Below are 25931 nucleotides of genomic sequence, written 5' to 3'. Positions count from 1 at the left end.
CACTGTCAATGCACCGTCTTGCCAAAAATGCTTTGTATTTCTGCTACAACGACATCACAGTAACGGATAGGGAGGTTCCAAGTGTAACCAGTCAGCGTACAGGTAAGAAGGAGTCTTACAGGTACCCTGACCTATTAGCCTGCTCTTGTCTGTGAACTCCAGAGCTGACTGGCCAGGCGAGACCAGAGCACCCCTCACACGGAGGGACTGGCCGGTCGGTGATCAGGAGCTTATGGCCCCAGTGGGAATGGGCTGGGATGGATGGTTCAGTGATCTGTGTTACCTCATAACCCAACCATCCAATCGATGCCTTTAGGAGCAAAGGTGACGTGGGGTCAGCTCAGCCCTAAGGGCCTCTAACCCCCAGGCTACACGGGGGGATTTTACTCCTGCGGTGGAAAGTCAAGACACATTGGGTTGGATTCCAACACTTCCTAAAGCCACATCTCTTCATGGAAGAAAAACAGCAGCTGGCCTGTGGCAACAGACGAGGGTTCATGGGGCTGTTTCACTGCTGGAACGAGGGATCTAGGTCCGGTGATGTGGAAGGGTCCCAGACCTTGTGCTGCAGCCCCAGCCTGAATGTCTTCTCAGCAATAAAACTTCACCTCAGTGTGAGTCGGCTGGACGGGCCAGAGGTGGCTTCTCCTTGCTTGGTAGACGTGTCTGAATCACGTCAGCCATTGCTCACGTTGGGCGTTTCAACCATCAATTTCCTTTGAATGAAATCGGGTGTTCAGTGAAATGCCCGTGTGGTGTGGGCTTCCCAAAGAGGGTTCAGACTGTTAGCCTGGAGCAGAGAACACCCCAAATCCATAGCACCCGGCAACCAGCCAGACAGCATGAGGCATGAACAACTGGCTACTCAAAGGCTCTTTTCTCGGTGCAACGCTTCCTAAGAGTCACCCACCTGCGAATGTCCCCAGCTCAGTGCAGGAGCCGAGGCGTGGGTGGTGCAGGAGTCAGGGTTTGGGAGAGGAACATTGAGGGCAGGGGGGTGGGGACACTGGAAAAAGAGCAGGGGTTGGGTGTGTGTTGGGGGGTCATGGCAGAGGGAGAAGTTTGTCAGAGAGGGGTGGGCTCAAGGCAGGGTTGGGGTGTTCAAGGCAGCTCAGGGAGTTGTGGGGAAAGGGGTGTAAGAGTCAGCACAAGGATCAAGGTCTCGGGACAGGGTGAGGGGTACACTCGTCCAAGCAGGGAGCTGGTGTGGGGGAGGTCATGTCATTGGGAGGTGCAGAAGGAGGGCAGGTGTTGGGGTGCTCAGAGGAATGGGGCAGCCACGCCAGGGAGAGAGATGCTAGCAGGACTGGGGTGTGTCTCCAACCATTCCCCCTCGGCTCTTGTCCGCAGAGCGGGGTGGGGGAGGAAACCGAGTGCTACGTAGTGAATACAAGCAGAGAGAGGGTAAATTTAGAAGATAGGATACACAAAGAACAAGTTAAAAATCACTTAGGAAAGTTAGATGTCAGCAAGTCACCAGGTCCTGATGAAATGCATCCCAGGATACTCAAGGAGCTGATAGAGGAGGTATCTGAGCCTTTAGCTATGATCTTTGAGAAATCATGGCAGACAGGGGAGATTCCAGAAGACTGGAAAAGGGCAAATATTTTACCCATCTATTAAAAGGGGAATAAGAACAACCCAGGAAACTACAGACCGGTTAGTTCAAGGTCTGTCCCAGGGAAGATAATGGAGCAGGTAATTAAGGAAATCATATGCAAACACTTGGAAGGTAATAAAGTGATAGGGAATAGCCAGCATGGGTTTGTGAAGAACAAGCCATGCCAAACTAATCTGATAGCTTTCTTTGATAGGATAACGAGCCTTGTGGATAAGGGAGAAGCGGTGGATGTCATATACCTAGACTTTAATAAGGCATTTGATACAGTCTCGCATGATATTCTTATTGATAAACTAGGCAAATATAACTTAGATAGGGCCACGATAAGGTGGGTGCATAATTGGCTGGATAACCGTAGTCAGAGAGTTGTTGTTAACAGTGCTAAATCCTGCTGGAAAGGGATAACAAGTGGAGTTCCGCAAGGGTCTGTTTTGGGACCCGTACTGTTCAATATCTTCATCAATGATGTAGATATTGGGATAGAGAGTACGCTTATTAAGTTTGTAGATGATACCAAACTGGGTGGGGTTGCAACTTCTTTGGAGGATAGGGACATAATTCAAAATGACCTTAGCAAGTTAGAGAAATGGTCAGAGGTAAACAGGATGAGGTTTAATAAAGAGAAATGCAAAGTGCTCCACTTAGGAAGGAACAATCAGTTCCATACATACAAGATGGGAAGCGACTGACTAGGAAGGAGCATGGTGGAAAGGGATCTAGGGGTCATAGTGGACCACAAGTTGAATATGAGTCAACAGTGTGATGCTGTTTCAAAAAAAGCAAATATGATTCTAGGTTGTATCAACAGGTGTGTTGTAAGCAAAGCTCGTGAAGTCATTCTGCCGCTCTACTCTGCACTAGTTAGGCCTCAGCTGGAGTACTGTGTCCAGTTCTGGGCACCACATTTCAAGAAAGATGTGGAGAAATTGGAAAGGGTACAGAGAAGAGCGACAAGAATGATTAAAGGCCTAGAGAACATGACCTATGAAGCCAGGCTTCATGAACTGGGCTTGTTTAGTTTGGAAAAAAGAAGATTAAGAGGGGACATGAAAGAGGTTTTCAAATATCTAAAAGGGTGTCACAAGGAGGAAGGAGAAAATTTGTTCCTCTTGGTTTCTGAGAACTGGACAAGGAGTAATGGGCTTAAAGTGCAGCAGGGGCGGTTTTGATTGGACATCAGGAAAAAATTCCTAACTGTCAGGGTGGTCAAATATTGGAATAAATTGCCAAGGGAGGTGGTGGAATCTCCCTCTCTGGAGATATTTAAGAACAGGTTAGATAGACATCTGTCAGGGATGGTGTAGACGGAGCTTGGTCCTGCCTTGAGGGCGGGGGGCTGGACTCGATGACCTCTCGAGGTCCCTTCCAGTCCTATGATTCTATGATTCTATGAGGAGACAGAAAGCCCCCGGTGTTTGTAGATGGAGGTTGGAGGGGGTGGGGGGGAGACAGAAGCCACCTGGGGATCACAAGGGCTGGAGGAAGACAGAAATTCTTTTTCAAGGAGAGGGATTTGGGGGGACACAAAATGCCCTGGTGGCTTGAGGGGTTGGGAGACAGAAGTTCCTTGCTAGCCAGGGACTGGGGATCTGGGCACAGAGACAATCCCCCATGGGATGGGAGCCCCCCCCGAGTCCCTCCTGACACCCCACCCCTCACTCTCCCACATCCCATGTCCCCATCCTGCTCCTTTGCCCCCCACATACACCTACCCTCAAGGCTCTGCCCCACCCCACCCCCACAGCCCCTGCTCCGAAGGACCCAGGCTCGGTTGGATACATTTTCCAGCTGTAAATATTTGTTCCCTTGGCACGTACTTCCACTGCATTTTAAGCCGCCCTTTCCCCCTCACTTTGGCAAGAGAAAGAGATCGACAGCCTTGAGTCTGAACTACGAGGGGCATTTTTTGTAAATCTCCAAGGCAACGTCTACACTCGCGGCTTCTTGCACCAGTAATATGCAAATGAGGCTAAGCATGGAATATCGCCGAGCCTCATTTGCATAGCTAAAGAGCCACCGTTGTTACGTTAGAGGCTCTTGCTCAAGAAGGAGCTGTCTACACTGCCATTACACCTATTACTCTTCAATAAGGGGGGAGGGGTATCTCAGTGATTGAGCATTGGAGTGCCGAACCCAGGGTTGTGAGCCTTTTAGAGGCTTGGGGCAAAATTTTGTCAGGGATGGCACTTGGGCCTGCTGTCAAGGCAGGGGACTGGGCTTGATGACCTTGCAAGGTCCCTTCCAGTTGTAGGCCTTATCTCCATTAATGTATGTGTTTTCCTGAACCGTCTTCAATTATCCCCATTTGACTTGAATCGTGGGCCTCTCTACTCTCTGCTGAGTTGGCCTCAGCTGAAGTGCTGTGTCCAGTTCTGGGTCCCACATTTCAAGAGAGCTGTGGAGAGATTGGAGAGGGTCCAGAGAAGAGCAGCACAAATGAGGGAAGGTCTCCAACTTTTGAGTAAATTGGCAAATATATTGGCCTAAACTCCTGTGGCTCAGAGGGTTTCCCATTGGGCCCCCAGAGTTGGCTCTCCAGGAGCTAATAGCAAATAGCAAAGCCCCCCCCAATGTGGAGTTCAGAGTCACTGTTGCTCTGTGAAACCTGTCTGAGAGCTGGGCAGCTGTGTTCACAGATACAGCCCAGCCTCATCTCCCCAGCCCTCCTGCAAAAATGGAGAAACACTCTTGCTCCCCCAGGTCCAGGCCTCCTGCCTCCTGTCCAGGTGTGGGCACCCAGCTCCCACCCACGGCAGACTGGTATCAGGGAGACCCTGCTGCCATCCTTCCTCATTCTTCCTTTTCTTTGCCCCGCCCAGGAGTGGGCAATCCCTCCGTGGACGTGATCTCCAGCTGCTACGTTTAGATGCAGATTCCATTGGCGCTCCCATTGGAGAGGGAGGCCTGTTAGACATTTCAGGTCTTTGTTAAAACAGCAAAGGGCTCCTTCAAGGGAGGTTGTGTTTCCAAAAAGCTACACACACTGGGTCATTCAGTGTCTCACACACACACAGACACTTTGTGTAGCTTACAAACACAGTCTCCAAAAATACACTCAGACACTGTCCAATTATATTATGTGTGCACGCATGCACACACTCAGGGTATGACTACACTAGCTCGTTAATTCGAGATAGGTAGACAAATGAGGCGACCGGAGTTGCAAATGATGCCTGGGATTTATATATCCCGGGCTTTATTTCCATGTTCCCGTCCGGTCGCCATTTTGAAATTTCAGTAGCCCGAACTCACTGCCACGCGGCTACACACGGCAGTGAAACATTAATTCAAACAATGTCCTTAGTTTGAATTAACTGTTACTCCTCATTCCACAGCTGTTATTTTGAATTAACTTCAATACCATCTACACATGCAAACCGCTATTTCGAATAAAAGGATTTAGTTCGAATTTACATTTCACTGCTAATTTCAAAATGGCGACCAGACGGGAACATGCAAATAAAGCCCAGGATATTTAAATCCCTGGCTTCATTTGCCACTCCGGTCGCCTCATTTGCCTACCTAGCTCAAATTAACGAGCTAGTGTAGACATACCCTCAGAGTGTCTTTTACATTTCCTGCTTGTAATTTCCTCAAAGGCCCATCTAGTCTCTTTCATTTGATTCTCCCAAACTGTTCTTTTAGTGGATTCTTAACTGGTCTGTGCAATTCCTCATTTTGTTTCTCTCTCGTACTTCCATTTAATTCTTTAGGTGGTGAATTCCATAATGCCTGACATGTCCTGGATGGGTGTAGTGGGACACTGTTTGAAATCCCAGGAGTGGGTGGGCGTGAGCCTTGCGGGAGGGATGACTGGCCCTGGGCTTCAACTGATTCTTTGGGACAAATGAGAAAAACAACGTCAAGGGGAGCTGGTGAAAGGTTTAGACTAAGGAAGCCAGCTGGGGACACTGAGCCGAGAACCCCAGACAGTGCGCTCTGCTCCTCACAGCTGTCAATAGAACCAATGGCCACTGCTCAGAGGATACGTGAAACCAGGGTAGAAGGAAATAGGTTCCACAGTTGCAGAGCGCCCCTCATTCTGCATCCTCCTCCTACTGCTATAGATGGCAGCTTTCACTACGGCCAGGAAGAGGTTAACGAGGAGGCCTCATGACTTTGTGGGGACATGGATTGGGGAAAAGTGCAGCCAGAACCTCAATAAGAGTTTCTGGAGGTTTCTGGAGGTGCCAGAATAGGGGCTGCAACCTGGCGTGTTCCAGATATGCATGTGCCAGGTTTTTCCTCATGCCCTCTAATCATTTTGGTTGCCTTCCGCTGGACTCTCTCCAATGCGTCCACATCCTTCTGCAGACTAAAAAGACCCAACTCCCTCAGCCTCTCTTCATAAGTCATATGCTCCAGCCCCCAATTTGGTTGCCCTGCGTTGGACCCTCTCCAGTGCGTCCACATCCTTTTTGTAGTGGGGGGGGGGGGCAAAGAACTGGATACAATACTCCAAATGTGGCCTCACCAGAGCCAAATAAAGGGGAATAATGACATCTCTGGATCTGCTGGCAATGCTCCTCTTAATGCAACCTAATATGCCATTAGCCTTCTTGGCTACAAGGACTCACTGTTGATTCATATCCAGCTTCTCATCCACTGTAACCCCCAGGTCCTTTTCTACAGAACTACTACTTAACCGGTTGGTCCCCAGCTTGTAACTATGCTTGGGATTCTTCCGTCCCAAGTGCAGGACTCTGCACTTGTCCTTGTTGAACCTCATCAGATTTCTTGTGACCCAATCCTCCAATTTGTCTAAGTCACTCTGGACCCTATCTCTACCCTCAAGTGTATCTACCTCTCCCCCTAGCTTAGTGTCATCCGCACACTTGCTGAGGGTGCAATCCATCCCCTCATCCAGGTCATTAATAAAGATATTGAACACAACCAGTCTTAGAACCGAACCTTGGGGCACTCCGCTAGAAACCAACCACCATCCTCACATCGAGTCGTTGATCACAACCCGCTGGGCACAGACTTCTAGCCATCTTTCTATCCATCTTACCGTCCATTTACCCAATCCACATTCCCTTAACTTGCTGGCAAGAATATTGTGGGAGACCGTATCAAAAGCCTTGCTAAAGTCAAGGTATATCACATCCACTGACTTTCCCATGTCCACAGAGCCAGTTACCTCCTCATAGAAGCACCTCATTTCCCTCATGTAATTGACAACAGAAGAGCTCACTCAATAGAATGGGAATATAATAGGATTCAGCAGGTAGGGAGGAGATCCAGGAATGCTCAGAAGTTCAGCTCCTTGCATAATTTGTGCACTGTGGTTAATGTACAAATCAGTGAAGTGGAGCGCGGCACGAAAATGCTCGGCCGCTAGGAGGGAGAAAAGCGGAGAAAATAGGAGACTCACAAACACAAGGCAAGGAATCAAAAAAGAAAAAAAGATAATGTAAGGCCAATGAGGGTGAACTCTCTTGTCAGGGAGTCAAATGAGCCATGTGTAAGGAAATATTTCAGTTCATCTCTGTGACGGACCCGGCGGGGTCCGCACTAGAGGAGGGAGCGGGACTCCCCCTCCCTCGGGAGAAACCAACCCGGGGCACCCCGCCGGGAGCGGGGGAGGGCGCGGACCGCGCGAAAGCAGCCTGCCCGCCCGCCCGCCCCGGCTTGCGGCTCTGAACGGGGCACGGGCCCACGCTGGGGCAAGGGCGGGGGCGGCGGCGGCGCACGGGCGTGGCGGAACGCCCAGACGTCACTCCCCGGCGCCCATAAAGGTGGCGGCCGGGCAGACGGACGGGGGGGCAGGAGCGAGGAGGCGGCGACCCTGGCTTCCAGGGGCACCAAGGGCTCGGCCCCCGGGGCGACCAGGAAGGACGGAGTCGGCAGCTGGCGGCTCGCACTGGGACGCACCCGGAGACTTTGACGTGGTGAGTGCACCCCGATCAGCCCCACCGCCGGGGCGGACAGGCAGGGAGTGGAAGGAGCCCGAGGCAGGGCCCTTTTGGCACCCGTGGGCGGAGGAGTTGAGGGCTGCCGCCCCATCCGCCGTGGAGGGCGACGTTTAGACGCCAACTCCACTTAGGGCCTCGGGCTGGGACCCGGTGGTGAGGGAGGGCCCGGGTCCCCCACTCCCCCACCCTCCCTGCAACCCTCAAGAACTGGAAGCTGGGTGAACTGCACCAGCCGCAGAACCTTCCAAGGGCCAGGACCCCAACCCCTTTTCCCCAGACACGCCACGACCAAACCCCCCCTCTCCGGCCGGAGAAGGGGGCCTGAACTCGGGGTTCGCCGAGCCCTCTCGGCCACCCCTGGTCGGGAGGTGATCGCACCCCCTCCCACAATCGACCCTGCCAACAAACCCTGGGGTTAGGGACAAGGAGAGCAAAGAAGGCGGTGGGTCCGCGGAGCCCCGCCCCTGGCTCTGTTCTAAGCCAAGAAGAGGGGGCGCGAGGCGCTCGCACCCGTAAATCCGCCACAATCTCTATCTATACTATGTCATTATTTGTTCTCTCACACTCCATGAATTTGTCTGAAAGCTACAGTTGCCAGAAGAGCTTTTCTCAGGGACCAATGGATCTCCTTGTTCCTCCGGCAGTAGAGGACAAGGTTGAGCAAGGGGACCAGGCTTAGGACCCTGGGAGACATTAATTTGTGGCAGATTAGGAGAGGGTCGATCACTGTAACTACATAGATGGCCTTTACACTCACAAAATAAATGACAACCACAGTGAGGTGGGAGGGGCAGGAAGGGATTCTCAGGATGTTTGTGATAATGTAGGATGTCAGGGTCAGTGGAAGGATCCCAACATTCAATATGACAGTGAAAGCAAATGACATCAGTTGCAGAGTCTTGGTGTGCGCATCACAAAACTCACTTTTAATGGCTGCAAAATCACAAAAGAGAATGTCAATTTCTTTGGGATCCCAATATCTTAATTGCAGAATGATAATTTGTAGCATGATGCATTAGGAAATGCCTAGTATCCAGGCCCATGCCACGATGTAGTCACAAACCCTGCCTTTTCATCAGAGCAGCGTAGCGGAAGGGATGGCAGACCGCTTGATACCAATCAAGAGAAATGGCCACGAGCAAGGGACATTCTGCATTGGCAAGGATAATATAGAAATCGAACTTTAGAATGCAGGAGCCAAGACATGTGTGTCCTGGAGGGTCTGTCTGCTCATCGTGGCTGGGGAAGCTGGGCAGGAGGAGACACTGGAAGTAGAGAGGAGTTCCTCAGGAGCAGATTAGTTCCTCGACACCAGGGAGCATGCCCAGACTTCCCGTCATCCAGCAAAAGCAGCCGTCTGTGATGACTCATCACCATGTGCTCCTAGTCCTCTTCAAACACACTCCCACACTCCCTAGTCCTCTTCAAACACACTCCCACTTACACTCAGGGGAGAATGCACCTTAAGGCAAGGTAGCGGAGTTACAAAGATGACAAAATTGCAGCTTACAGGGAATTTAAGAGTTACAAAGATTACAAAAGCAAAAGACAGGACTATGTAGCACTTTAAAGACTAACAAGATGGTTTATTAGGTGATGAGCTTTCGTGGGCCAGACCCACTTTCTCAGATCAAAGAGTGGAAGAAATTAGTCACAACCATATATACCAAAGGATACAATTAAAAAAACCCGAACACATATGAAAAGGCCAAATCCCATTTCAGGACAGGAGGGGGATGCAGGGGAGGGGAAGGAAGGAAGGAAGGTAAGTGTCTGTGAATTAATTATATTAGATGTGGGGAGAGTTAGATGTCTGTGAGCTAATGGTATTAGAGGTGATAATTGGGGAAGCTTGGAAATGGATAAGATAGTTTGAGCCTTGTTCATTCCTTCCCGGAGAGTGTCGAATTTTAACATGAATGACAGTTCAGAGGATTCCCTTTCAAGTGCAGATGTAAAAGGTCTTTGTATCAGAATGCAGGTGGTTACAAAGACCTTTTACATCGAGGTAGACAAGCAAGCGGGGAATCCTGAGAACTGTCTGTCCGGGGTGGGGGCTGGGTCCCTTTAAGCACAGCCCTTGGCTAGCCTGAGACAGCAGTTCCACGCTCTAAGTCCTAACCTGATGCCCTGCCGGCACTGCTTCCGGCCATCCTTAACCTCGGTTCAGGGTCCACTCAATGTGGACATGCTAGTTCGAATTAGCAAAATGCTAATTGGAATTAGCTTTTAGGTCTAGATGCACTAGTTCGAATTAGCTTAGTTCAAATTAACTAATTCGAATTAAGTTAGTTTGAATTAGTGCTGTAGTGTAGACATACCCTCTGTTGACAAAAGGCACCATTGCATCTACACTGTCCTTTGCATCTACTCTTTCATGAAGACCAAGCGGCTTGCTTTGTTGACAGACCTGGATGTAGTCTAGATGATGTCTAGTCTCATATCTGTCGAGAAAGCCTCCGTTGACAAAAGCCTGCAGTCTAGTCGTACCCTTAGATTCCCAAACCCCCATCGAATTTCATTTCTTTCCCTTCTGCAGATGTGTTCTACATTCATGGCAAATTTCTAAGCTGTAGCTGACAACAGAAGAGCCTCGTCAATGGGATGGGAATGTCGTAGGATTCAGTAGGCGGGGAGGAGATCCAGGATCATTCAGAAGATGTTAAGCTCCCAACAGGTTCTCCCTGGTACCAGTCTGCCGTGGCTGGGTGCTGGGTGCCCACATCTGGACAGGAGGCCCAGAGCTGAGGGTGCAAGAGTGTTTCTCTATTTTTGGCAGGAGGGGCAGGGAGATGGGAGTTGAGTTGTATCTTTGATCTCAACTGCCCAGCTCTCAGTCAGGTTTCACAGAGCAGCGGTGAGTGTGGACGCCTGGTGGGGATAACTCTGCTAGTAGCTTCTTGGGATCCAAACCTGCAGCCGCACTGACCCAATAGTCGCCAGTGTCAGACACGGGACTGGCAGCACCTGAGAAAGCGAAGAGCATCGCGAGAGGAAGGCAGCGACCCCCGGGAGGCTGCCAATGCGACTATTCTGCAGGTACACGACGCGAGGGAAGAGGTGGGGACCATCCCAGCACGGGGAGGGAGATACATTTCCACTGGAAACCCAAATCCTTGGAGGAGCATTCGATCTGGCATGTTCCACTAACAGGATGGGAAAACCTGTCGCTGGACACACCGTGATACACATGGGATGGGGAGGGGGGAGGTAAAACATACCACACAGCACAACTGATGTGATCGGAGGGCAACGGATGGAAATTGCACTTTCATGACACTGCTGCGCTCTTGCTTTGTTGCTTTATGGCACTGCCTGCATCCCTTCTGGATCAGGGCCTCCTGTGGATGGGACCCCCTGGGAAGTGTGGAACGTGCCTGGTTTCTGGGAGAGGCTCCTGCACATCATAGGGAGGGGAGAAAAAGGGTCCCACATGCATTCTGCTTTGCAGCTTCTGCACACGACTTAGAGCTGGGTGTAGCGGCAAAGGCAGAAGAAGCTTACACTGCTGTGTGGAAAAGGGAAACTGAGGCACGCCCACTCATGGCAATGGTGGGTAATACCTAGACACTAGTCCTTCCCCAAAATCCTCCCCCTCTCCAACTCCTTCCCCCACTATGACGGAGGAGGTCCCCTCCCCCTCTCCTAACTGCGAGGATCCCAGAGATCCCCCATTCCCACCGACCCTGCGGCTGATCTCCAGACCCCTGACAAGGGTTCCACTCCTGTCACGGCCGATGCCCCTGCCCCTCGCCCCGGAGAGGAAGGAGCCGTCCACTTCGGCCGGCCAGAAGGGCCAGGGGAAGAAAAAAGGCAAGCGCAAGGGCCTGGACAAAAAGGCCAAAAGTCCCGTGGCCAAGGCAACCCCCCCACTGAAGCCCCAGCATCTGCCACACCTCTTTCTCCCCTGCTGCTCCCCCCACTGGCTGTGGGGGTAATCCACCTGCAGCCCCCAGAGCGTATGCCCAGGTGGCCACTGACACCCTCTCCCCCCGTGTCACCATGTCATCTGCTCCAACTCTTAAAATCAGGAATAAGAGATCATCCGGAAAAGGCTTTATTTTCTGAAAGATCCCCGTCTAGACTGGCGCTTTTCTCCGGCAAAGCCCTGAGCCGGAAAAAAGCGGCAGCCATGTTAATGCAAATACCGCGGGGAAAATTTAAATCCCTGCTGCATTTGAAATTCCTAAGTGTCTCATCTGCATCCCTTTTCCGGAAAAGGGGGCCAATGTAGACACAGCCATAGACTTTAAGGTCAGAAGGGACCATTATGATCATCTAGTCTGACCCCCTGTGCAATGCAGGCCACAGAATCTCACCCACCCCCTTCTAGAATAATCCTCTCACCTATAGCTCAGATATTGAAGCCTTCAAATACTTTGAAGACCCCAAGATGCAGAGAATCCTCCAGCTGTGATCTGCGCCCCATGCTAGAGAGGAAGGCGAAAAACCTCCAGGGCCTCTGCCAATCTACCCTGGAGGAAAATTCCTTCCTGATCCCAAATATGGTGATCAGCTAAACCCTGAGCATGTGGGCAAGACTCACCAGCCAGACACCCAGAAAGTTCTCTATAGTAACTCCTATCATCCCTTCATTGACCTATTTCCCACTGAAAATGAATGGTCAATTAGTTACCAAGATCATGTTATCTCATCAAACCATCCCCTTCATGAACCCATCGGCTACGTCTACATTGGCATCCCTTTCCGCAAAAGGGATGCTAATGTGACGAGTTGGAATTGCAAATCCACGGGGGATTTAATATCCCCCGCGGCATTTGCATTTACGTGGCTGCCGCTTTTTTCCGGCTTGGGGATAAGCCGGAGAAAAGCGCCAGTCTAGACGCAATTCTCCGGAAAATAAGCCCTTTTCCGGAGGATTTCTTATTCCTACTTTCAAGGAATACGGAGCGTGAATCTTTATTCCCAATGTATTTACGCAGCGGTACCCCACTGGGGAAGGAGCTTTCAGTGCAGAGAGATGTCTGGGCCCTGAAATGAGACATTAGGGAGAACAACAGGCCTCAGGAGAAGCCCAAATCCCACAGATAGAGAATGTTTCAGAGAGACCAATTAACAGTTGTTGTGATTGTATGAAGTCATCAGACCAGACCACAGGACTCTGGGTCCCTTCTCCCAGCCAGTCTGGGGAGCAGTTTTAAAACAAAGGATCCCCCCTCCCTTTGCGAGAGCTAAATAAACCAGGGGGTGAAATCAGCTGTTTTCACTCGCCACACAAGAAAACGCCGGGAAGGAGCTGAGGAAGACAGACTGACCTGGGGGAAGGGCTGGACCCAGGCTGAAGGCGTCTTACTAGTGTCTGGAAACCCGAGCACCCCAAGCTGTAAAGCAAATGCAACTTGGGCCTGAGAAGCTGCCAGACGGCCGGCGCCATCCCTCTGGGTGAGAATCTGCTTGATCCTCCTGGCTGTGCCCTGTGTCTTCTGCAGAGTTTGTGTCTGGTTAGTTGCTGATAATCCGCTTTGCTGTCCCTGATACCCACGTCAATCTATTGTTTGTAGTTAATAACCTTGTGTGTGGTGTTACCCAAACCAGTGAAATGAATGGGGGAAATTCTCCCCCCAGTTCGCAACGTGGGCATTTTCCTCTCCATGTCGGGGGGTGCGAGCAGATTAACAAATTCCTCCCTGTCGGTGGTTCGACCTGGTTCAGGTGGTGCAGCCCTGGGGTCAAACCCTAGGCTACCGGTGGTTCCCTCAGCAGTGTCCAGTCAGGGAGCCCTGCAGATGGGCCTGTCCCTGTTGCGTGGGTGTGGGGAGAAGTGCGGGGATGGGACCTTGTCTGCAGCTGGCCATAGCAGCACAGTGCGAGGGGATCCCAGGCTGGGGGCTCAGAGGCTCAGGGGATCCCCAGCTCCAGGTAGAACCTTGGAGACCAACCCAGCCCAGACAAGCTGCAGGAAAACCTGCCTAGGACAGAGCAATGGGCGGCTCTTGGATTTCGAACATGAGAATGGCCAGACTGCGCTGGTCCAAAGGTCCCACCCACTGCGCTCACTCCCAGCCGATGCCAGGGGCTTCTGGGGGAATTGGCAGAACAGAGAAATATCAACCGATTCCTTCCCTGTCGGTTGTTCCCTTTCTCTTGTGACGTGTCACTGGCGTTGGGGGCGTGATCTCTAGACTCTGTTTTACAAATGTGGGGGAAATCTCGCTCCCCTGGGTTACAGAGCCCCCAGAAGGGTCCGAGACTGGAGGTCAAAGCAGTGAGGCAGGAGAGAAACCTAGAAGGAAAACTTTATTATGCATGCGTGCAGGCTGACAGCTACAGCAGCAGCCCTGAGACACAGTTTCAGGGATTCTCTATACAGTATGCTCAGACAGTTTAGTTGTTGATTGTTTTCTTTAACATATCAAAGTCTCAGCAGAAGTACTCTGAGACGTTTCTGTTCACACCACGAGTGCTAGAAGTAAGTTTTACAGAACAAAGGTACATGAGAACGTGAGTGGAGGAGTCTACAAGGCAAACTGTGCCAAAGATAAGGGTTTACATGACAAATTGTGACAGACCAGGAGTATCCATGAACTTGAGATAGGCATTGTGAGGGTCTTGATTAGAGCTAATTTGATTTCTCTCTATTACAGGGAGAGAGGCCTGGAAAACTTTTAACCCTTACAGCAGTTTTCTTTTAGAGAGGTTTGATTTCATGCACAGTCCCCCCTTTAGACACAATTGGAGTTATTTGATTTTTCTCCCACACAAACCAGGTGAAGCGATTGTTTGTACAATTCACCCCTTCCATGTAACACTGTCCGGGTTGCAACATCAAAGAGAGCCTGGTGCTTGTTCGGTTTTGTGTGTGTGTACATGGGCACGTGCTTGCATGATACAAGTGGACGGTGTATGAGTGTATTTTTGGAGGCTGTGTTTCTAAGATACACAAAGTGTGTGTGTGTGTGTGTGTGTGTGTGTGTGTGTGTGTGTGTGTGTGCGTGTGTGCGCGAGACACTGAATGAGCCAGTGTGTGTGTAGCTTTGTGGGAACACACCTTCCCTTGAAGGAGCCCCTTGCTGGTTTCACAAAGACCTAAAATATGGGTATACAACAGGCCATCAGGTGCCCAACTCTCTTTCGCACTCATAGTTGGTTGGTGACTAAATCCCTTCGTTTCCTTGAAAGCTAACAGCTGATGTCAACAAGGTGATTGAATTTATTTTCATGTGGCCTATGTTGGACGTGCCTGATGACAATAAGCTTTACCTATGAATAAGCATTGTGTGTAGCTTTGGGGGAACACACCCTTCGTGAAGGAGCCCCTTGCTGGTTTCACAGCGTCCTGAAGTGTGGGTGCACATCAGTGCCCAGCTCTCTTTCACGCTGATAGCAGGGCCTAAATCCCTTAGTTTCCTTTAAAACTCATGGCTGATGTCAACAAGGTGCTTGAGTTTTTCTTCGCAATGGCCTGTGTTTGGAGTGCCAGGCCGACAGATCAGACAGACCTGGGAGCTTTAGCCAAGAATCTTTGAAATCTTACAACCTGGGACCACTGAGTTGTTCTCCCAGAAGGAGATCTTCGTTCCACCTGGAAACCTTCCTGGAAACCTGATGCCATAGACCCTGGAGCATCTGAGGTCAGAGGGTAGCCCACAGTGTTTGCTTAGGGTTCCGTCTTTTCTGTGTCCTGTTCTCTCTTTGGGTATGTCTACACTACCCTCCTAGTTTGAACTAGGAGGGTAATGTATGCATACCGCACTTGCTAATGAAGCCCGGGATTTGAATTTCCCGGGCTTCATTAGCATAAGCGGGGAGCCGCCATTTTTAAATCCCCGCTGTTTCGAACCCCGTGCAGCTACACGGGGCTCGAACTAGGTAGTTCGGACTAGGTTGCCTACTCCGAACTACCGGTACACCTCATTTCACGAGGAGTAACGGTAGTTCAGAATAGGAACCTGGTCCGAACTACCTAGTTCGAGCCCCGTGTAGCCGCGCTGCACGGGGTTCGAAGCAGCGGGGATTTAAAAATGGCGGCTCCCCGCTTATGCTAATGAAGCCCGGGAAATTCAAATCCCGGGCTTCATTAGCAAGTGCGGTATGCATACATTACCCTCCTAGTTCAAACTAGGAGGGTAGTGTAGACATACCCTTAGAGCAACGCACTCCCCCTTTGGCTGAGCTCTGGTGCTAACAGTAGCAGTGTAGCCTCAGCAGCACAGACTAGCTCCTCCAACCCAATCCCACCTGAGACCCCAGGTATGCACCCAGGGTGTGTCCCAATCCACTGCTCGCGCTGCCGGGTTCTCACTGCTAATTTTATGTTGCTAATTGATGAAAGCTAGTGGATGTTACCCAGCTGGGAAGGACACCGCCCAGGTGCAGGGCAGACACCCCTTCCCCCCCCCCCCCCGTTTGAACTTTAAATCCACTGACTTTTGTTATGTCCTCAGCACTAGCTGAAACGACAGTGACATGATGAAGATATTTCAAAATCCCAGCCTGAAAGTAGTTTGGGGGGAGGTTCCTGTATCTCAGCGAGGTGCCCTGTTCTTGGATCCCCTCTGCTGGAAGCTCCTTCTCTAAAAGAAATGAGTCTTCTTCTGGTTATGGACAATTTCATTTTTGAAAGGCAGAGACCCAGGGTTCCAGGTTTCTGGCCAGGTAGGCAACAGCACAACCTGAATGTCTTTTGTGTTTCAGTTTCCAGATACGAATTATGGAGAAAGCAGAAGGAGGAAATGGAACGTTCTTCAAGGAACTGATCCTTCTTGGGTTTGGGAACGGCCCTGAACTGCAGCCCCTCCTCTTCCTGCTGTTTCTAGTGATCTACCTTGTATCTGTGGCCGGGAACCTCATCATTGTTGTGCTGGTGGTGGCTGATCAACACCTTCAAACCCCCATGTACTACTTCGTGGCTAACTTGTCCACTGTGGAGATCTGCTACGTCTCAACCACACTGCCAAGGCTGCTGGCCAGTCTCCTGACTGGGGACAGAACCATTTCTCTGCAGAAATGCATTGTGCAATTTAATGTCTATGTTATCCTGTCCAATGCGGAATGCAACCTGCTCACGGCCATGTGTATTGATCGGTATCTAGCGATCAGCCATCCCCTCCGTTACCCTGCTCTGATGAACGGCAGGGTGTGTGGCCACATGGTGGCCTGGGCCTGGATTTATGGCATTGCTTACAGCATCATGCTACAAGTTTTCATTCTGCATTCAACATACTGTGGTCCCAAAGAGCTTGACTTTCTATTTTGTGATTTTGGACGTATTTATCGTCCGTTTTGTGGTGCCAACTCCAGGACAATGCAACTGGTGGCAGCCATTTACAGTATCATATCGAATATTGTCATCTTTTTACTCACCCTGGTGACCTACATTTGTATCGTTGTCAACATCCTGAGAATCCCTTCCAGCACCGGGAGGCAAAAGGCCTTTTCCACCTGCTCCTCCCACCTCATTGTGGTTGCAATGTATTATGGGACCGTAATAACAATCTATGCAGTTCCAGTGATTGATGCGATCTTCCAGAAAGTAATTGACGTCTGGTTCCTTGTCATGGTCCCTTTGCTCAACCCCATTCTCTACTGCCTGAGAAACAAGGAGGTCCATCAGTCCCTGAGAAAAGCTCGTGTGGCACTACTTGCTTTCAGACACAAGCCTGGAGTGTGACAGCACAAATAAAGACTTCGAGTAGAATAGAGATGAACTGAAATATTTCCTTACACGTGGCCCATTTGATTCCCTGACAAGAGGATTCGCCCTCAATGTCCTTACGTCACTATGTTCCTTGCTCGATTCCTTGCTTTGTGCTTGGTCGTGTCTGATTTTCTCAGCTTTTACATATCAGCTGTGCATTTTTGTGACGCCCTCCACTTTATTGATCTGTGTATAAACACAAGTGCCCGAATTCTGCAGGGAGCTTAACAACTTCTGAGTGATCCTGGATCTCCTCCCCGCCTACTGAATCCAACGACATTTATGTCTCTTTGATCGGGCTTGTCCGTTGTCACTAACATCTTGGAAAGAAGGGGAAATATTTTGCCACCACAGTGAGTGAAAATAGAGCAGAATAAAATCTCTCTCCACTAACTCTCCCTGCTCAGCAGGTTCCTGCTTCATGTTGGTGGGACCAGGGGTGGGTGAGTCGTAGCCCACAGGCCCAATCTGCTCTGCCAGGGTCAGATTCTATCAGGCCTCCCCTCTGTATTTATGGGCCTGATGACAGCTACCGGTGACTACAGCTCCCATTGGCCATGGATCCCCATTCTAGGCCAAGGGGAGCTATGGGAACGTGTGTTCTTCTCTGTGCTTCTTCCTGCTGCTCCATTGGCTAGGAATGGGGACCCCCGGCCAATGGAAGCTGCACTCGCGGGTACCTGAGTCTCTGCAGGAAAATTCAGCATTCGGGGCTTACCGGGGCTAACCCTGGAGAACAACCACAGAGAGATCGCCTGGGCTGGGCAATAGAAGGGAAAAAAAGAGAAAAGGTGGCAGTAGGCCCTGGGTATTGCAGAAGGAAGGGCAGGAGGTAACATGGAGGGCGGGTGTCTGAGCAAGGAGTGGTGGGTGCAGGAACTGGGGCAGGGTTCTGGGGGTTGGGGGAAGCTGCTTGAGTGTGGACGGGCTGAGAGCAGGGGCGGGACTTCCAGGAGTGAGGGCAGGAGGTGGGGTCATAGCAGGGGGCTGTGAGGTGTGGGGGGCTCCGGTCAGGGGGTGGGGCTGATGAAGGGTTAAGAGCAGGGGTTGGTGTGGGGAAAGCCAGGGGGCAAGAGGGGCTCAGGAAAATGAGGTGATGAGGTGGGGGGCTCAGAGCAGGGATCTGGTGGGTTCTGGATGAGAAAGGGGGGCCCTGTCACATTACCGAATTGGAGGGAAGCAGCCAGATCGCTGCTGCGCCCCTAGGTGGGGGTGTTGGCCCCAGAAATTGGTATAAAAGGGAGCCATGTGGGGTATTGAATGGAAGCGTATCGTTTGTTGATCTTATGTACACTATTTATGTGAGTGTATAATGTCTGTGTGTGTAGGTAGGAATCTGTAATCTGTGTGGAAGCTGAATATTTCTCTGAATGTGGTTAAGCATAGCTATGGACAGGCTGAGTAGTGAAGCCCTGTGGAACAATGGTTCTCAATGTGCTATGGACACACCCAAAGAATGGGGGCTGTCAGCTGAGAGCAGCCAGCAGGGAACATAGAGATTGGCCTCTGACCAGGTGACTTGCTGCATACAAGAAGAGGCCAGGAAGGGGGTATAAAGAGGCCATGTGGTCGATGCCATTCTGTTCTCAGCTCAGCACTTCATCCCAGAGGCAGCATTGTAGGGATCGAAGAGCCCGGAAGACCTGTGAACCCATCCTGATCGTAGGATGTGCAATAAGAACTTTTAAACCAGCAGCTGCAACACCTTTGCTAGAGCCTGCATCGAGAACTGGGAGATTCGGTGCATGTAACGTACTGTACTTTAATAACCTTACTCTCATGCTTTTCTTTATTGTAATAATAAACCTTTAGATATAGATTCTAAAGGATTGGCCCAGCGTGATTTGTGGGTAAGATCCAGAGTGTAAATTGACCAGGGATCTGTGGCTGGTTTCTTGGAACCGGACAGAACTTGTTCGGGGTAGGTGAGATTGGGTGCTAGGACCCCCCACCTGTGTATGAGGCCCGGGGCCATCTGGGGTGTCGGAGGGGTTTTGCTCGTGAGGCTTCAGGCAGGCTGCTGAAGCGCTCTGTGGGACTGGTTTGTGGCCTGTTTGGAGAGGTCACCAGTCTGCGGGCTGTAAGGAACCCCGGATTCGAGGAATTCACCCTGAGTGGACGCCCTCAGCTGTGCCCAGACACGGCCCGGTCCGTCACAGGCCCTTACAGCAAGAAGTGGGGGGGGGGGGCAAAACTCCTGGTCTTGGGGCACCGGGTTAGTGGCAGGGGGCTTGGAGGGCCAAGGGTCTGAGGCTGGGCACATCAGATGGAGGCTTCCCCTCGGGGAGGGCGGGCTGGAGCAGAACAGGCCAGTTCCTGCCTCCAGTGAGTTTCGACATGTCCAGGGGTCAGAGGTCCCAGACACCAGCCCCTCCTCCCCCAACTCCAGCTCATGCAGTTGGGGAAATTGTCAGCAGGCAGCTTTGGACTCTAGGTGCCCCCCTCCAGCTGGGCGGGGAAGGGCTCTGAGGATACCTGGGCCTGCATCGGCCTCCAGCCACACCCCAGCCCCCGTCTGCTGGAAGGAGAGATTCCCCATTGGCCACCAGGGACGGCGAGCGCAGGGACGTTACACTGCAGAGTGACACCGGGATGGTGAGCGTGGGAACGTTACACTGCAGAGTGACACTGGGGCAGGGAGCGCGGGGACGTTACACTGCAGAGTGACACCGGGGCGGCGAGCGCAGGGACATTACACTGCAGAGTGACACCGGGGAAGCGAGCGCGGGGACGTTACACTGCAGAATGACACCGGGGCAGCGAACGCGGGGACGTTACACTGCAGAGTGACACCGGGGCAGCGAACGCGGGGACGTTACACTGCAGAATGACACCGGGGCAGCGAGCGTGGGGACGTTACACTGCAGAGTGACAGCGGGGGCGGCGAGCGAGGGGACGTTACACTGCAGAATGACACTGGGGGGGCAAATGCGGGGACGTTGCACTGCAGAGTGACACCGGGGCGTTGGGCTGTAAGAACCCCGCCCTCTGCCAAGTCGTGTCCTTCTGCCGACAGACACATCTGCAGCTACTGCCAGTGGCGCATGGCAGGGTTGCTCTAGAGGGGTCCTTCTTGTTGCCCTACCAGTGGGCCCTCTACCGGCTCCATTATTCACCTGGGAGACCAAGTGCCTCCTCTGCCGGGTGATGGGGCACATCCGGAGGGACTGCCCTTTGGCCCAGTTGGAGGAGGTGTCCAGGGCCCCTAGGGCTCAGTAGGGTGCTGGCCTTAACATCACCGGCCCCCCTGGTAGTCCGGCCTTCGCAGCTGCCCCTCTGCTTGGCAGCCAGATGCACCCCCTCCGGCGTGCCTGGGCGAGCAGGGAGGCTCCGACTCTAGTCCAACTAGTTCTTCAGGGCTGAAGAGGAGAGGGTGGCACGGTCGTTGCCCATGGAGGAAAAGGGCTCCACCCAGGGGGAGGTTTCCCTACCCCCCTCCCTCCCTTGCCTCAATGTCCCCCCCCCCCCCGAGCAACAACTGTGCCCTCTGGCCTCGCCCCTGCTGTGGAGCCCTCCACCTCCGCCACAGAGGGCTTGACACTTATTTGGGGGAAACGCAAAGGCCCCCCCTCTGAAAAATCCCGAGGGAGGCCAGCGCTGCCGAGATCACCCCTGATTACCGTCAGCAGGAGGTGCTGGCCAAACCAGTCGTGGCAGCCCATTCCCAAAGAGGCCTCAGGTGGAGCTCCCCCGGCTCCGGTTCCATCTGTGCCCCTTTCATCACCATGGAGGTAACTGTTGCCTCGGTGGCCAGCGGGGCGGGTTCTGAGGCTGTGGCGATAGAGCTCAGCTCTACATTTGAGGAGATTGAGACCCTGGGTCTGACCCCACTCACCCAGGGGGAGGACGACCCCCTGCCAGAGGTCTCTTCCCTCCCCCATGTTCCAGCCGGCCACCTATATCCTCCTCCCTGGGGCATCTCTGGTGTCCTCTGTCAGCCTGGCTGCTTTGGATGCCCCGTCTGAGGCTGTCAAGCCCTCAGGATGGTCGTCTTCCCTTCCCATTGGGGGAACCCATCAGTATGGGCCCCCTCCCTGTTCCTGCCCCGCTGGTTCTCTCTCAGGAGGTGCCACAGTCTGGTGGCCTGGACCTGGGGGACCGTTCCCTATTAACTGCGAGTGGTCCTCAGGGGCTGGTGTTTGTATCCCTGGTCCCTAGTCCCATGGGACTGCCTTATTCCCTCCGCTGCTCCCTTGCATGCCGGGGTCAGAGACAGGCATCAAGGCGCCATCGCTGTTGGCACCGCACCGGCAATAGGATCCTTGTTTGCCCATTTCCATGGCCTGCGAGCTCTATCTAGAGACCCCGATAGAGGAAAACCCCGGTACCTTCTTGGAACTGGGGTCTGAGCTGCTCCAGTTCCTCACAGAAAACTGCGTGGCCAAGAGTTCTGCGTGCTCACCCTCCAGCACTGGGGAGACTTTCATTCCATCCTCCGGAATACAAGAGCCCTCTTGCAGGAAGTGAGAGGTACCAATAGGCAGGACACCTTAAATTTCCGCAGGAGCCGTGTGCTCTGCTTCCTTCGGAGGAGGGGTACTCGGTGGTTTTCCTGCAAGAAACCCACATGACTCCAGCTGTCGAGGCTAGCTGGTGGCTGTAGTCGAGGGACAGGGTGTATTTTAGCCACCTCAGCGGTTGCATGGCTGAGATGGTCACCCTGTTCTCCCCTGCCCTGAGGACCGACATGCTGGGGATTGCTGAGAGAGTCGCAGGCTGCCTGCTGCACGTCTGGGACCACATGGAGGGGCTGATGGTGAATGTAGTCAATGTCTATGCCCCAAAAGTAGGCTTGAACCAGGTCACCTTTTATCGGCAGATGGCCACCTTACTCGGCATCCTGGATTGGGATTGATTCTGCCTAGGGCAGGGGGCTGGACTTGATGAGCTTCTAAGGTCTTTTCCAGCTCTATGGTTCTATGATTCTATGATCCTCATGAGTCTCTGGTCCTTGGCGTGGACTTTAATACCACCCTTGAGGCGTGGGACCGGTAAGGATTCAAGAACTGCCAGGTTGCGGCAGGCATCCTCAGGGAAATCATAGATCACAAGTCCCTGGTGGACTTCTGGCATGGCCACCACCCAGACGACACCACTACTTTCATGTTTGTCGGGGTGGGGGACGATTGGACTCGCCACTCCCGGTTGGACAGCATCTACATATCCCAATTCCATCTGGCATGGGCCAACACCTCCAGCGTTCGGCCAGACCTGTTCATGGACCACCATTTGGTGGCCATGAGAGCCTCTCTCAGTCAAGAGAGGCTAAGGCCGACCTATTGGCACTTCAGTAATAGCCTGCTGGAGAATGTGGGCTTTGTCCGGGAGCTCTGGCAGGCCTGGCAGGGGCAGCGGCCCGCCTTTCCCACAGCGTGGCGCTGGTGGGATGTGGGAAAGCCTCCTTGACTATTTCCGGTGCACCAGCTAGTGCTAGAGCAGTTGGAGAGGAAGGTCTTGAAGTTGAGAGGTACCTGGCATCCGACCGCTAGAATCCGCTCCTCTGCGAGGTGTACCGGGAGAAGCGGGAGGAACTCTGGGCCTTCGTTCAATCCCACATCCGTCTTCTTCGGGAGATGGATTGCAGCTCCCGCTTCTTTTATGTCCTGGAGAAAAAGAGGTGGGCAAAAAAGCACATCACCTGCTTTTGGCAGAGGACGGCACCCCTCTTATGGTCTGGTGGAGATGCGTGGAAGGGCCAGGGCCTTCTCCTCCAGTGTATCCTCCCTGCATCCAACTGAAACTGATGCCATAAGTTGCTCTGGACCAAGCTCCCAATGAACAGCAGGGGTGACTGGGACCGGCTAGAGCTGCCTCACGGTATGTCTACACTACCCCGCTAGTTCGAACTAGCGGGGTAATGTATGCATACCGCATTTGCTAATGAAGCCTGGGATTTGAATTTCCCGGGCTTCATTAGCATAAGCGGGGAGCCGCCATTTTTAAATCCCTGCTGCTTCGAACCCCGTGTAGCCGCGGGGATTTAAAAATGGCGGCTCCCCGCTTATGCTAATGAAGCCCGGGAAATTCAAATTCCGGGCTTCATTAGCAAGTGCGGTATGCATACACTACCCCGCTAGTTTGAACTAGCGGGGTAGTGTAGACATACCCTCACTCTAGCTGAATTCTTAGAAGCCCTCCGTCTCATGCCCACCAATAAAACCCCGGGCATGGACAGGCTGACCATAGAGTTCTACTCCATGTTCTGGGACGTCCTTGGCCCAGATCTCGTCACCTTCTGGGATGAGTCTTTGGAGCCATGTTCGTCTTATTGCTGAAGGAGGGGGACCTTTCGAACTGGCATCCGGTCTCACTCCTTAGCACGGACTACAAAGTCATAGCACAAGCCACCTCGCGGCGACTGTGGTCCATACTGGTGGATGGCTGAGGACATGGGGCTGAGGTGAAGGAGTGAGGGCAGGGGGTGGAGGACTCAGAGTACAGGGTTAGGTGTGGGGGAGGGGCTCAGGCTGGGTAAAAGAAGGGGCAGGTGGTCAGGGCAGGGTGTGGGGGGGTCAGTAATGATGCAGTTTCCCAGGACTGACTGTGGCTGCAACCGTGGCAGGGCTCTGACATCCCCATTCTCCAGCCAGTGGTTTGCCCTGCCAGGTCTCTCCCTCATCCTGTGGGATGTGGGGAAAATGCCAAGAAGGGGGAAACACTCTTGCCCCTGGTCCCTCTGCCTCCTGTCCCGTTGGGGACATGCCCCTCCTAGCCACGGCAGAGTGACACCTGGGAGACCCTGCTGCCACCTTTTCTCTTTTTTCCCTTCTATCGCCCAGACCAGGGATGGGCGATCGCTCTGTGGTTGTTCTCCAGGGTTAGCCCCGGTAAGCCCCGAATGCTGAATTTTCCTGCAGAGACTCAGGTACCCGAGAGTGCAGCTTCCATTGGCCGGGGGTCCCCATTCCTAGCCAATGGAGCAGCAGGAAGCAGTACAGAGAAGAACACACGTTCCCATAGCTCCCCTTGGCCTAGAATGGGGATCCATGGCCAATGGGAGCTGTAGTCACCGGTAGCTGTCATCAGGCCCATAAATACAGAGGGGATGCCTGATAGAAAGTAACCCTGGCAGAGCAGATTGGGCCTGTGGGCTGCGACTCACCCACCCCTGGTCCCACCAACATGAAGCAGGAACCTGCAGAGCAGGGAGAGTTAGTGGAGAGAGATTTTATTGTTGGGTTTGCTTTTTTTCTGACACTTGGGTGGTAAAAAGTTCGCACATCAATTGCATTTCTGCCTGGGAGGAGGGAGGCCCATGGGCAGTCGTGTAGGCTGAGAAGGGGAAAGTTGCCGGTTCCCCTTGGGTGCACATGTCACGTTCTTTTCAATTCATTCGTTTCCTTTTATTTTGGTGATGAGAGAAGTCAGAGCGAACGAGCCCCGAAAATTCTTTCCAACCAACTTCTGTTTGCATTTCAACTCTGTATCAATTCCTGTACTGCTACCTCTATGGACGGAGACTAGAGGTGCCTTAACGCTGACAAGTGTATGGACAGGCAGGAAATGCCACTTGGAAGGACACTAAAACTCCCATCCTGCACAGAATGTCGTATTTTGTTTTCCCGCCTACAGTTCAGTTCTATTTTCACTCCCTGTGGTGGAAAAATATTTCCCCTTCTTTCCAAGATGTTATTGAAAACGGAAAAGCCCAATCAAAGGGATGTAAACGTCGTTGGATTCAGTAGGTGGGGAGGAGATCCAGGATCACTCAGAAGTTGTTAAGCTCCCTGCAGAATTCGGGCACTTGTGTTTATACACAGATCAATAAAGTGGAGGGCGTCACAAAAATGCACAGCTGATATGCAAAAGCTGAGAAAATCGGACACGACCAAGCACAAAGCAAGGAATCAAGAAAGGAACAAGGTGACGTAAGGTCATTGAGGGCGAATCCTCTTGTCAGGGAATCAAATGGACCACGTGTAAGGAAATATTTCAGTTCATCTCTATTCTACTCGAAGTCTTTATTTGTGCTGTCACACTCCAGGCTTGTGTTTGAAAGCATCCAGTTTAATACCAGCTTTTCTCAGGGACCGATGGACCTCCTTGTTTCTCAGGCAGTAGAGAATGGGGAAGAGCAAAGGGACCATGACAAGGAACCAGACGTCAATTATTTTCTGGAAGATCGGATCAAGCACTGGAACTACATAGATTGTTAGTATGGTCCCATAATAAATTCCAACCACAATGAGGTGGGAGGAGCAGGTGGAAAAGGCCTTTTGCCTCCCGGTGCTGGAAGGGATTCTCAGGATGTTGACAACGATACAAATGTAGGTCACCAGGGTGAGTAAAAAGATGACAATATTCGATATGATACTGTAAATGGCTGCCACCAGTTGCATTGTCCTGGAGTTGGCACCACAAAACGGACGATAAATACGTCCAAAATCACAAAATAGAAAGTCAAGCTCTTTGACTCCACAGTATGTTGATTGCAGGATGAAAGCTACAAGCATAATACTGTAAGCAATGCCACTAATCCAGGCCCAGGCCACCATGTGGCCACAGACTCTGCCGTTCATCAGAGCAGGGTAACGGAGGGGATGGCAGATCGCTAGATACCGATCAATAGACATGGCCGTAAGCAGGACGCATTCTGCATTGGACAGAATAATATAGACATTATATTGCACGTAGCAGTTCTGCAGAGAAATGGTTCTGTCCCCAGTCGCGAGACTGACCACCAGCCTGGCCAAAGTGGTGCTGACGGAGCAGATCTCCACAGCAGACAAGTTGGCCA

General features: G+C 52.2%; 1 protein-coding gene across 1 annotated transcript; it reads left to right on the top strand.

The window, feature by feature from the left end:
• The first annotated feature begins 16207 nt into the window (after positions 1-16207).
• On the top strand, positions 16208-22049 carry LOC149521232 (olfactory receptor 5AN1-like). Its single transcript, XM_089774394.1, has 2 exons — positions 16208-16581; positions 21875-22049. The coding sequence occupies exons 1-2, from the start codon at positions 16208-16210 to the stop codon at positions 22047-22049; spliced, it is 549 nt and encodes a 182-aa protein (XP_089630520.1).
• The last annotated feature ends 3882 nt before the right edge of the window (positions 22050-25931 follow it).

This window comes from Pelodiscus sinensis, chromosome 30 (genome assembly GCF_052426305.1).
Source record: "Pelodiscus sinensis isolate ZL-2025 chromosome 30, ASM5242630v1, whole genome shotgun sequence".
Taxonomy (NCBI): Eukaryota; Metazoa; Chordata; order Testudines; family Trionychidae; genus Pelodiscus; species Pelodiscus sinensis.
Note: the sequence above shows the minus strand (reverse complement) of the source record. Positions and strands in the feature narration are given on the sequence as shown.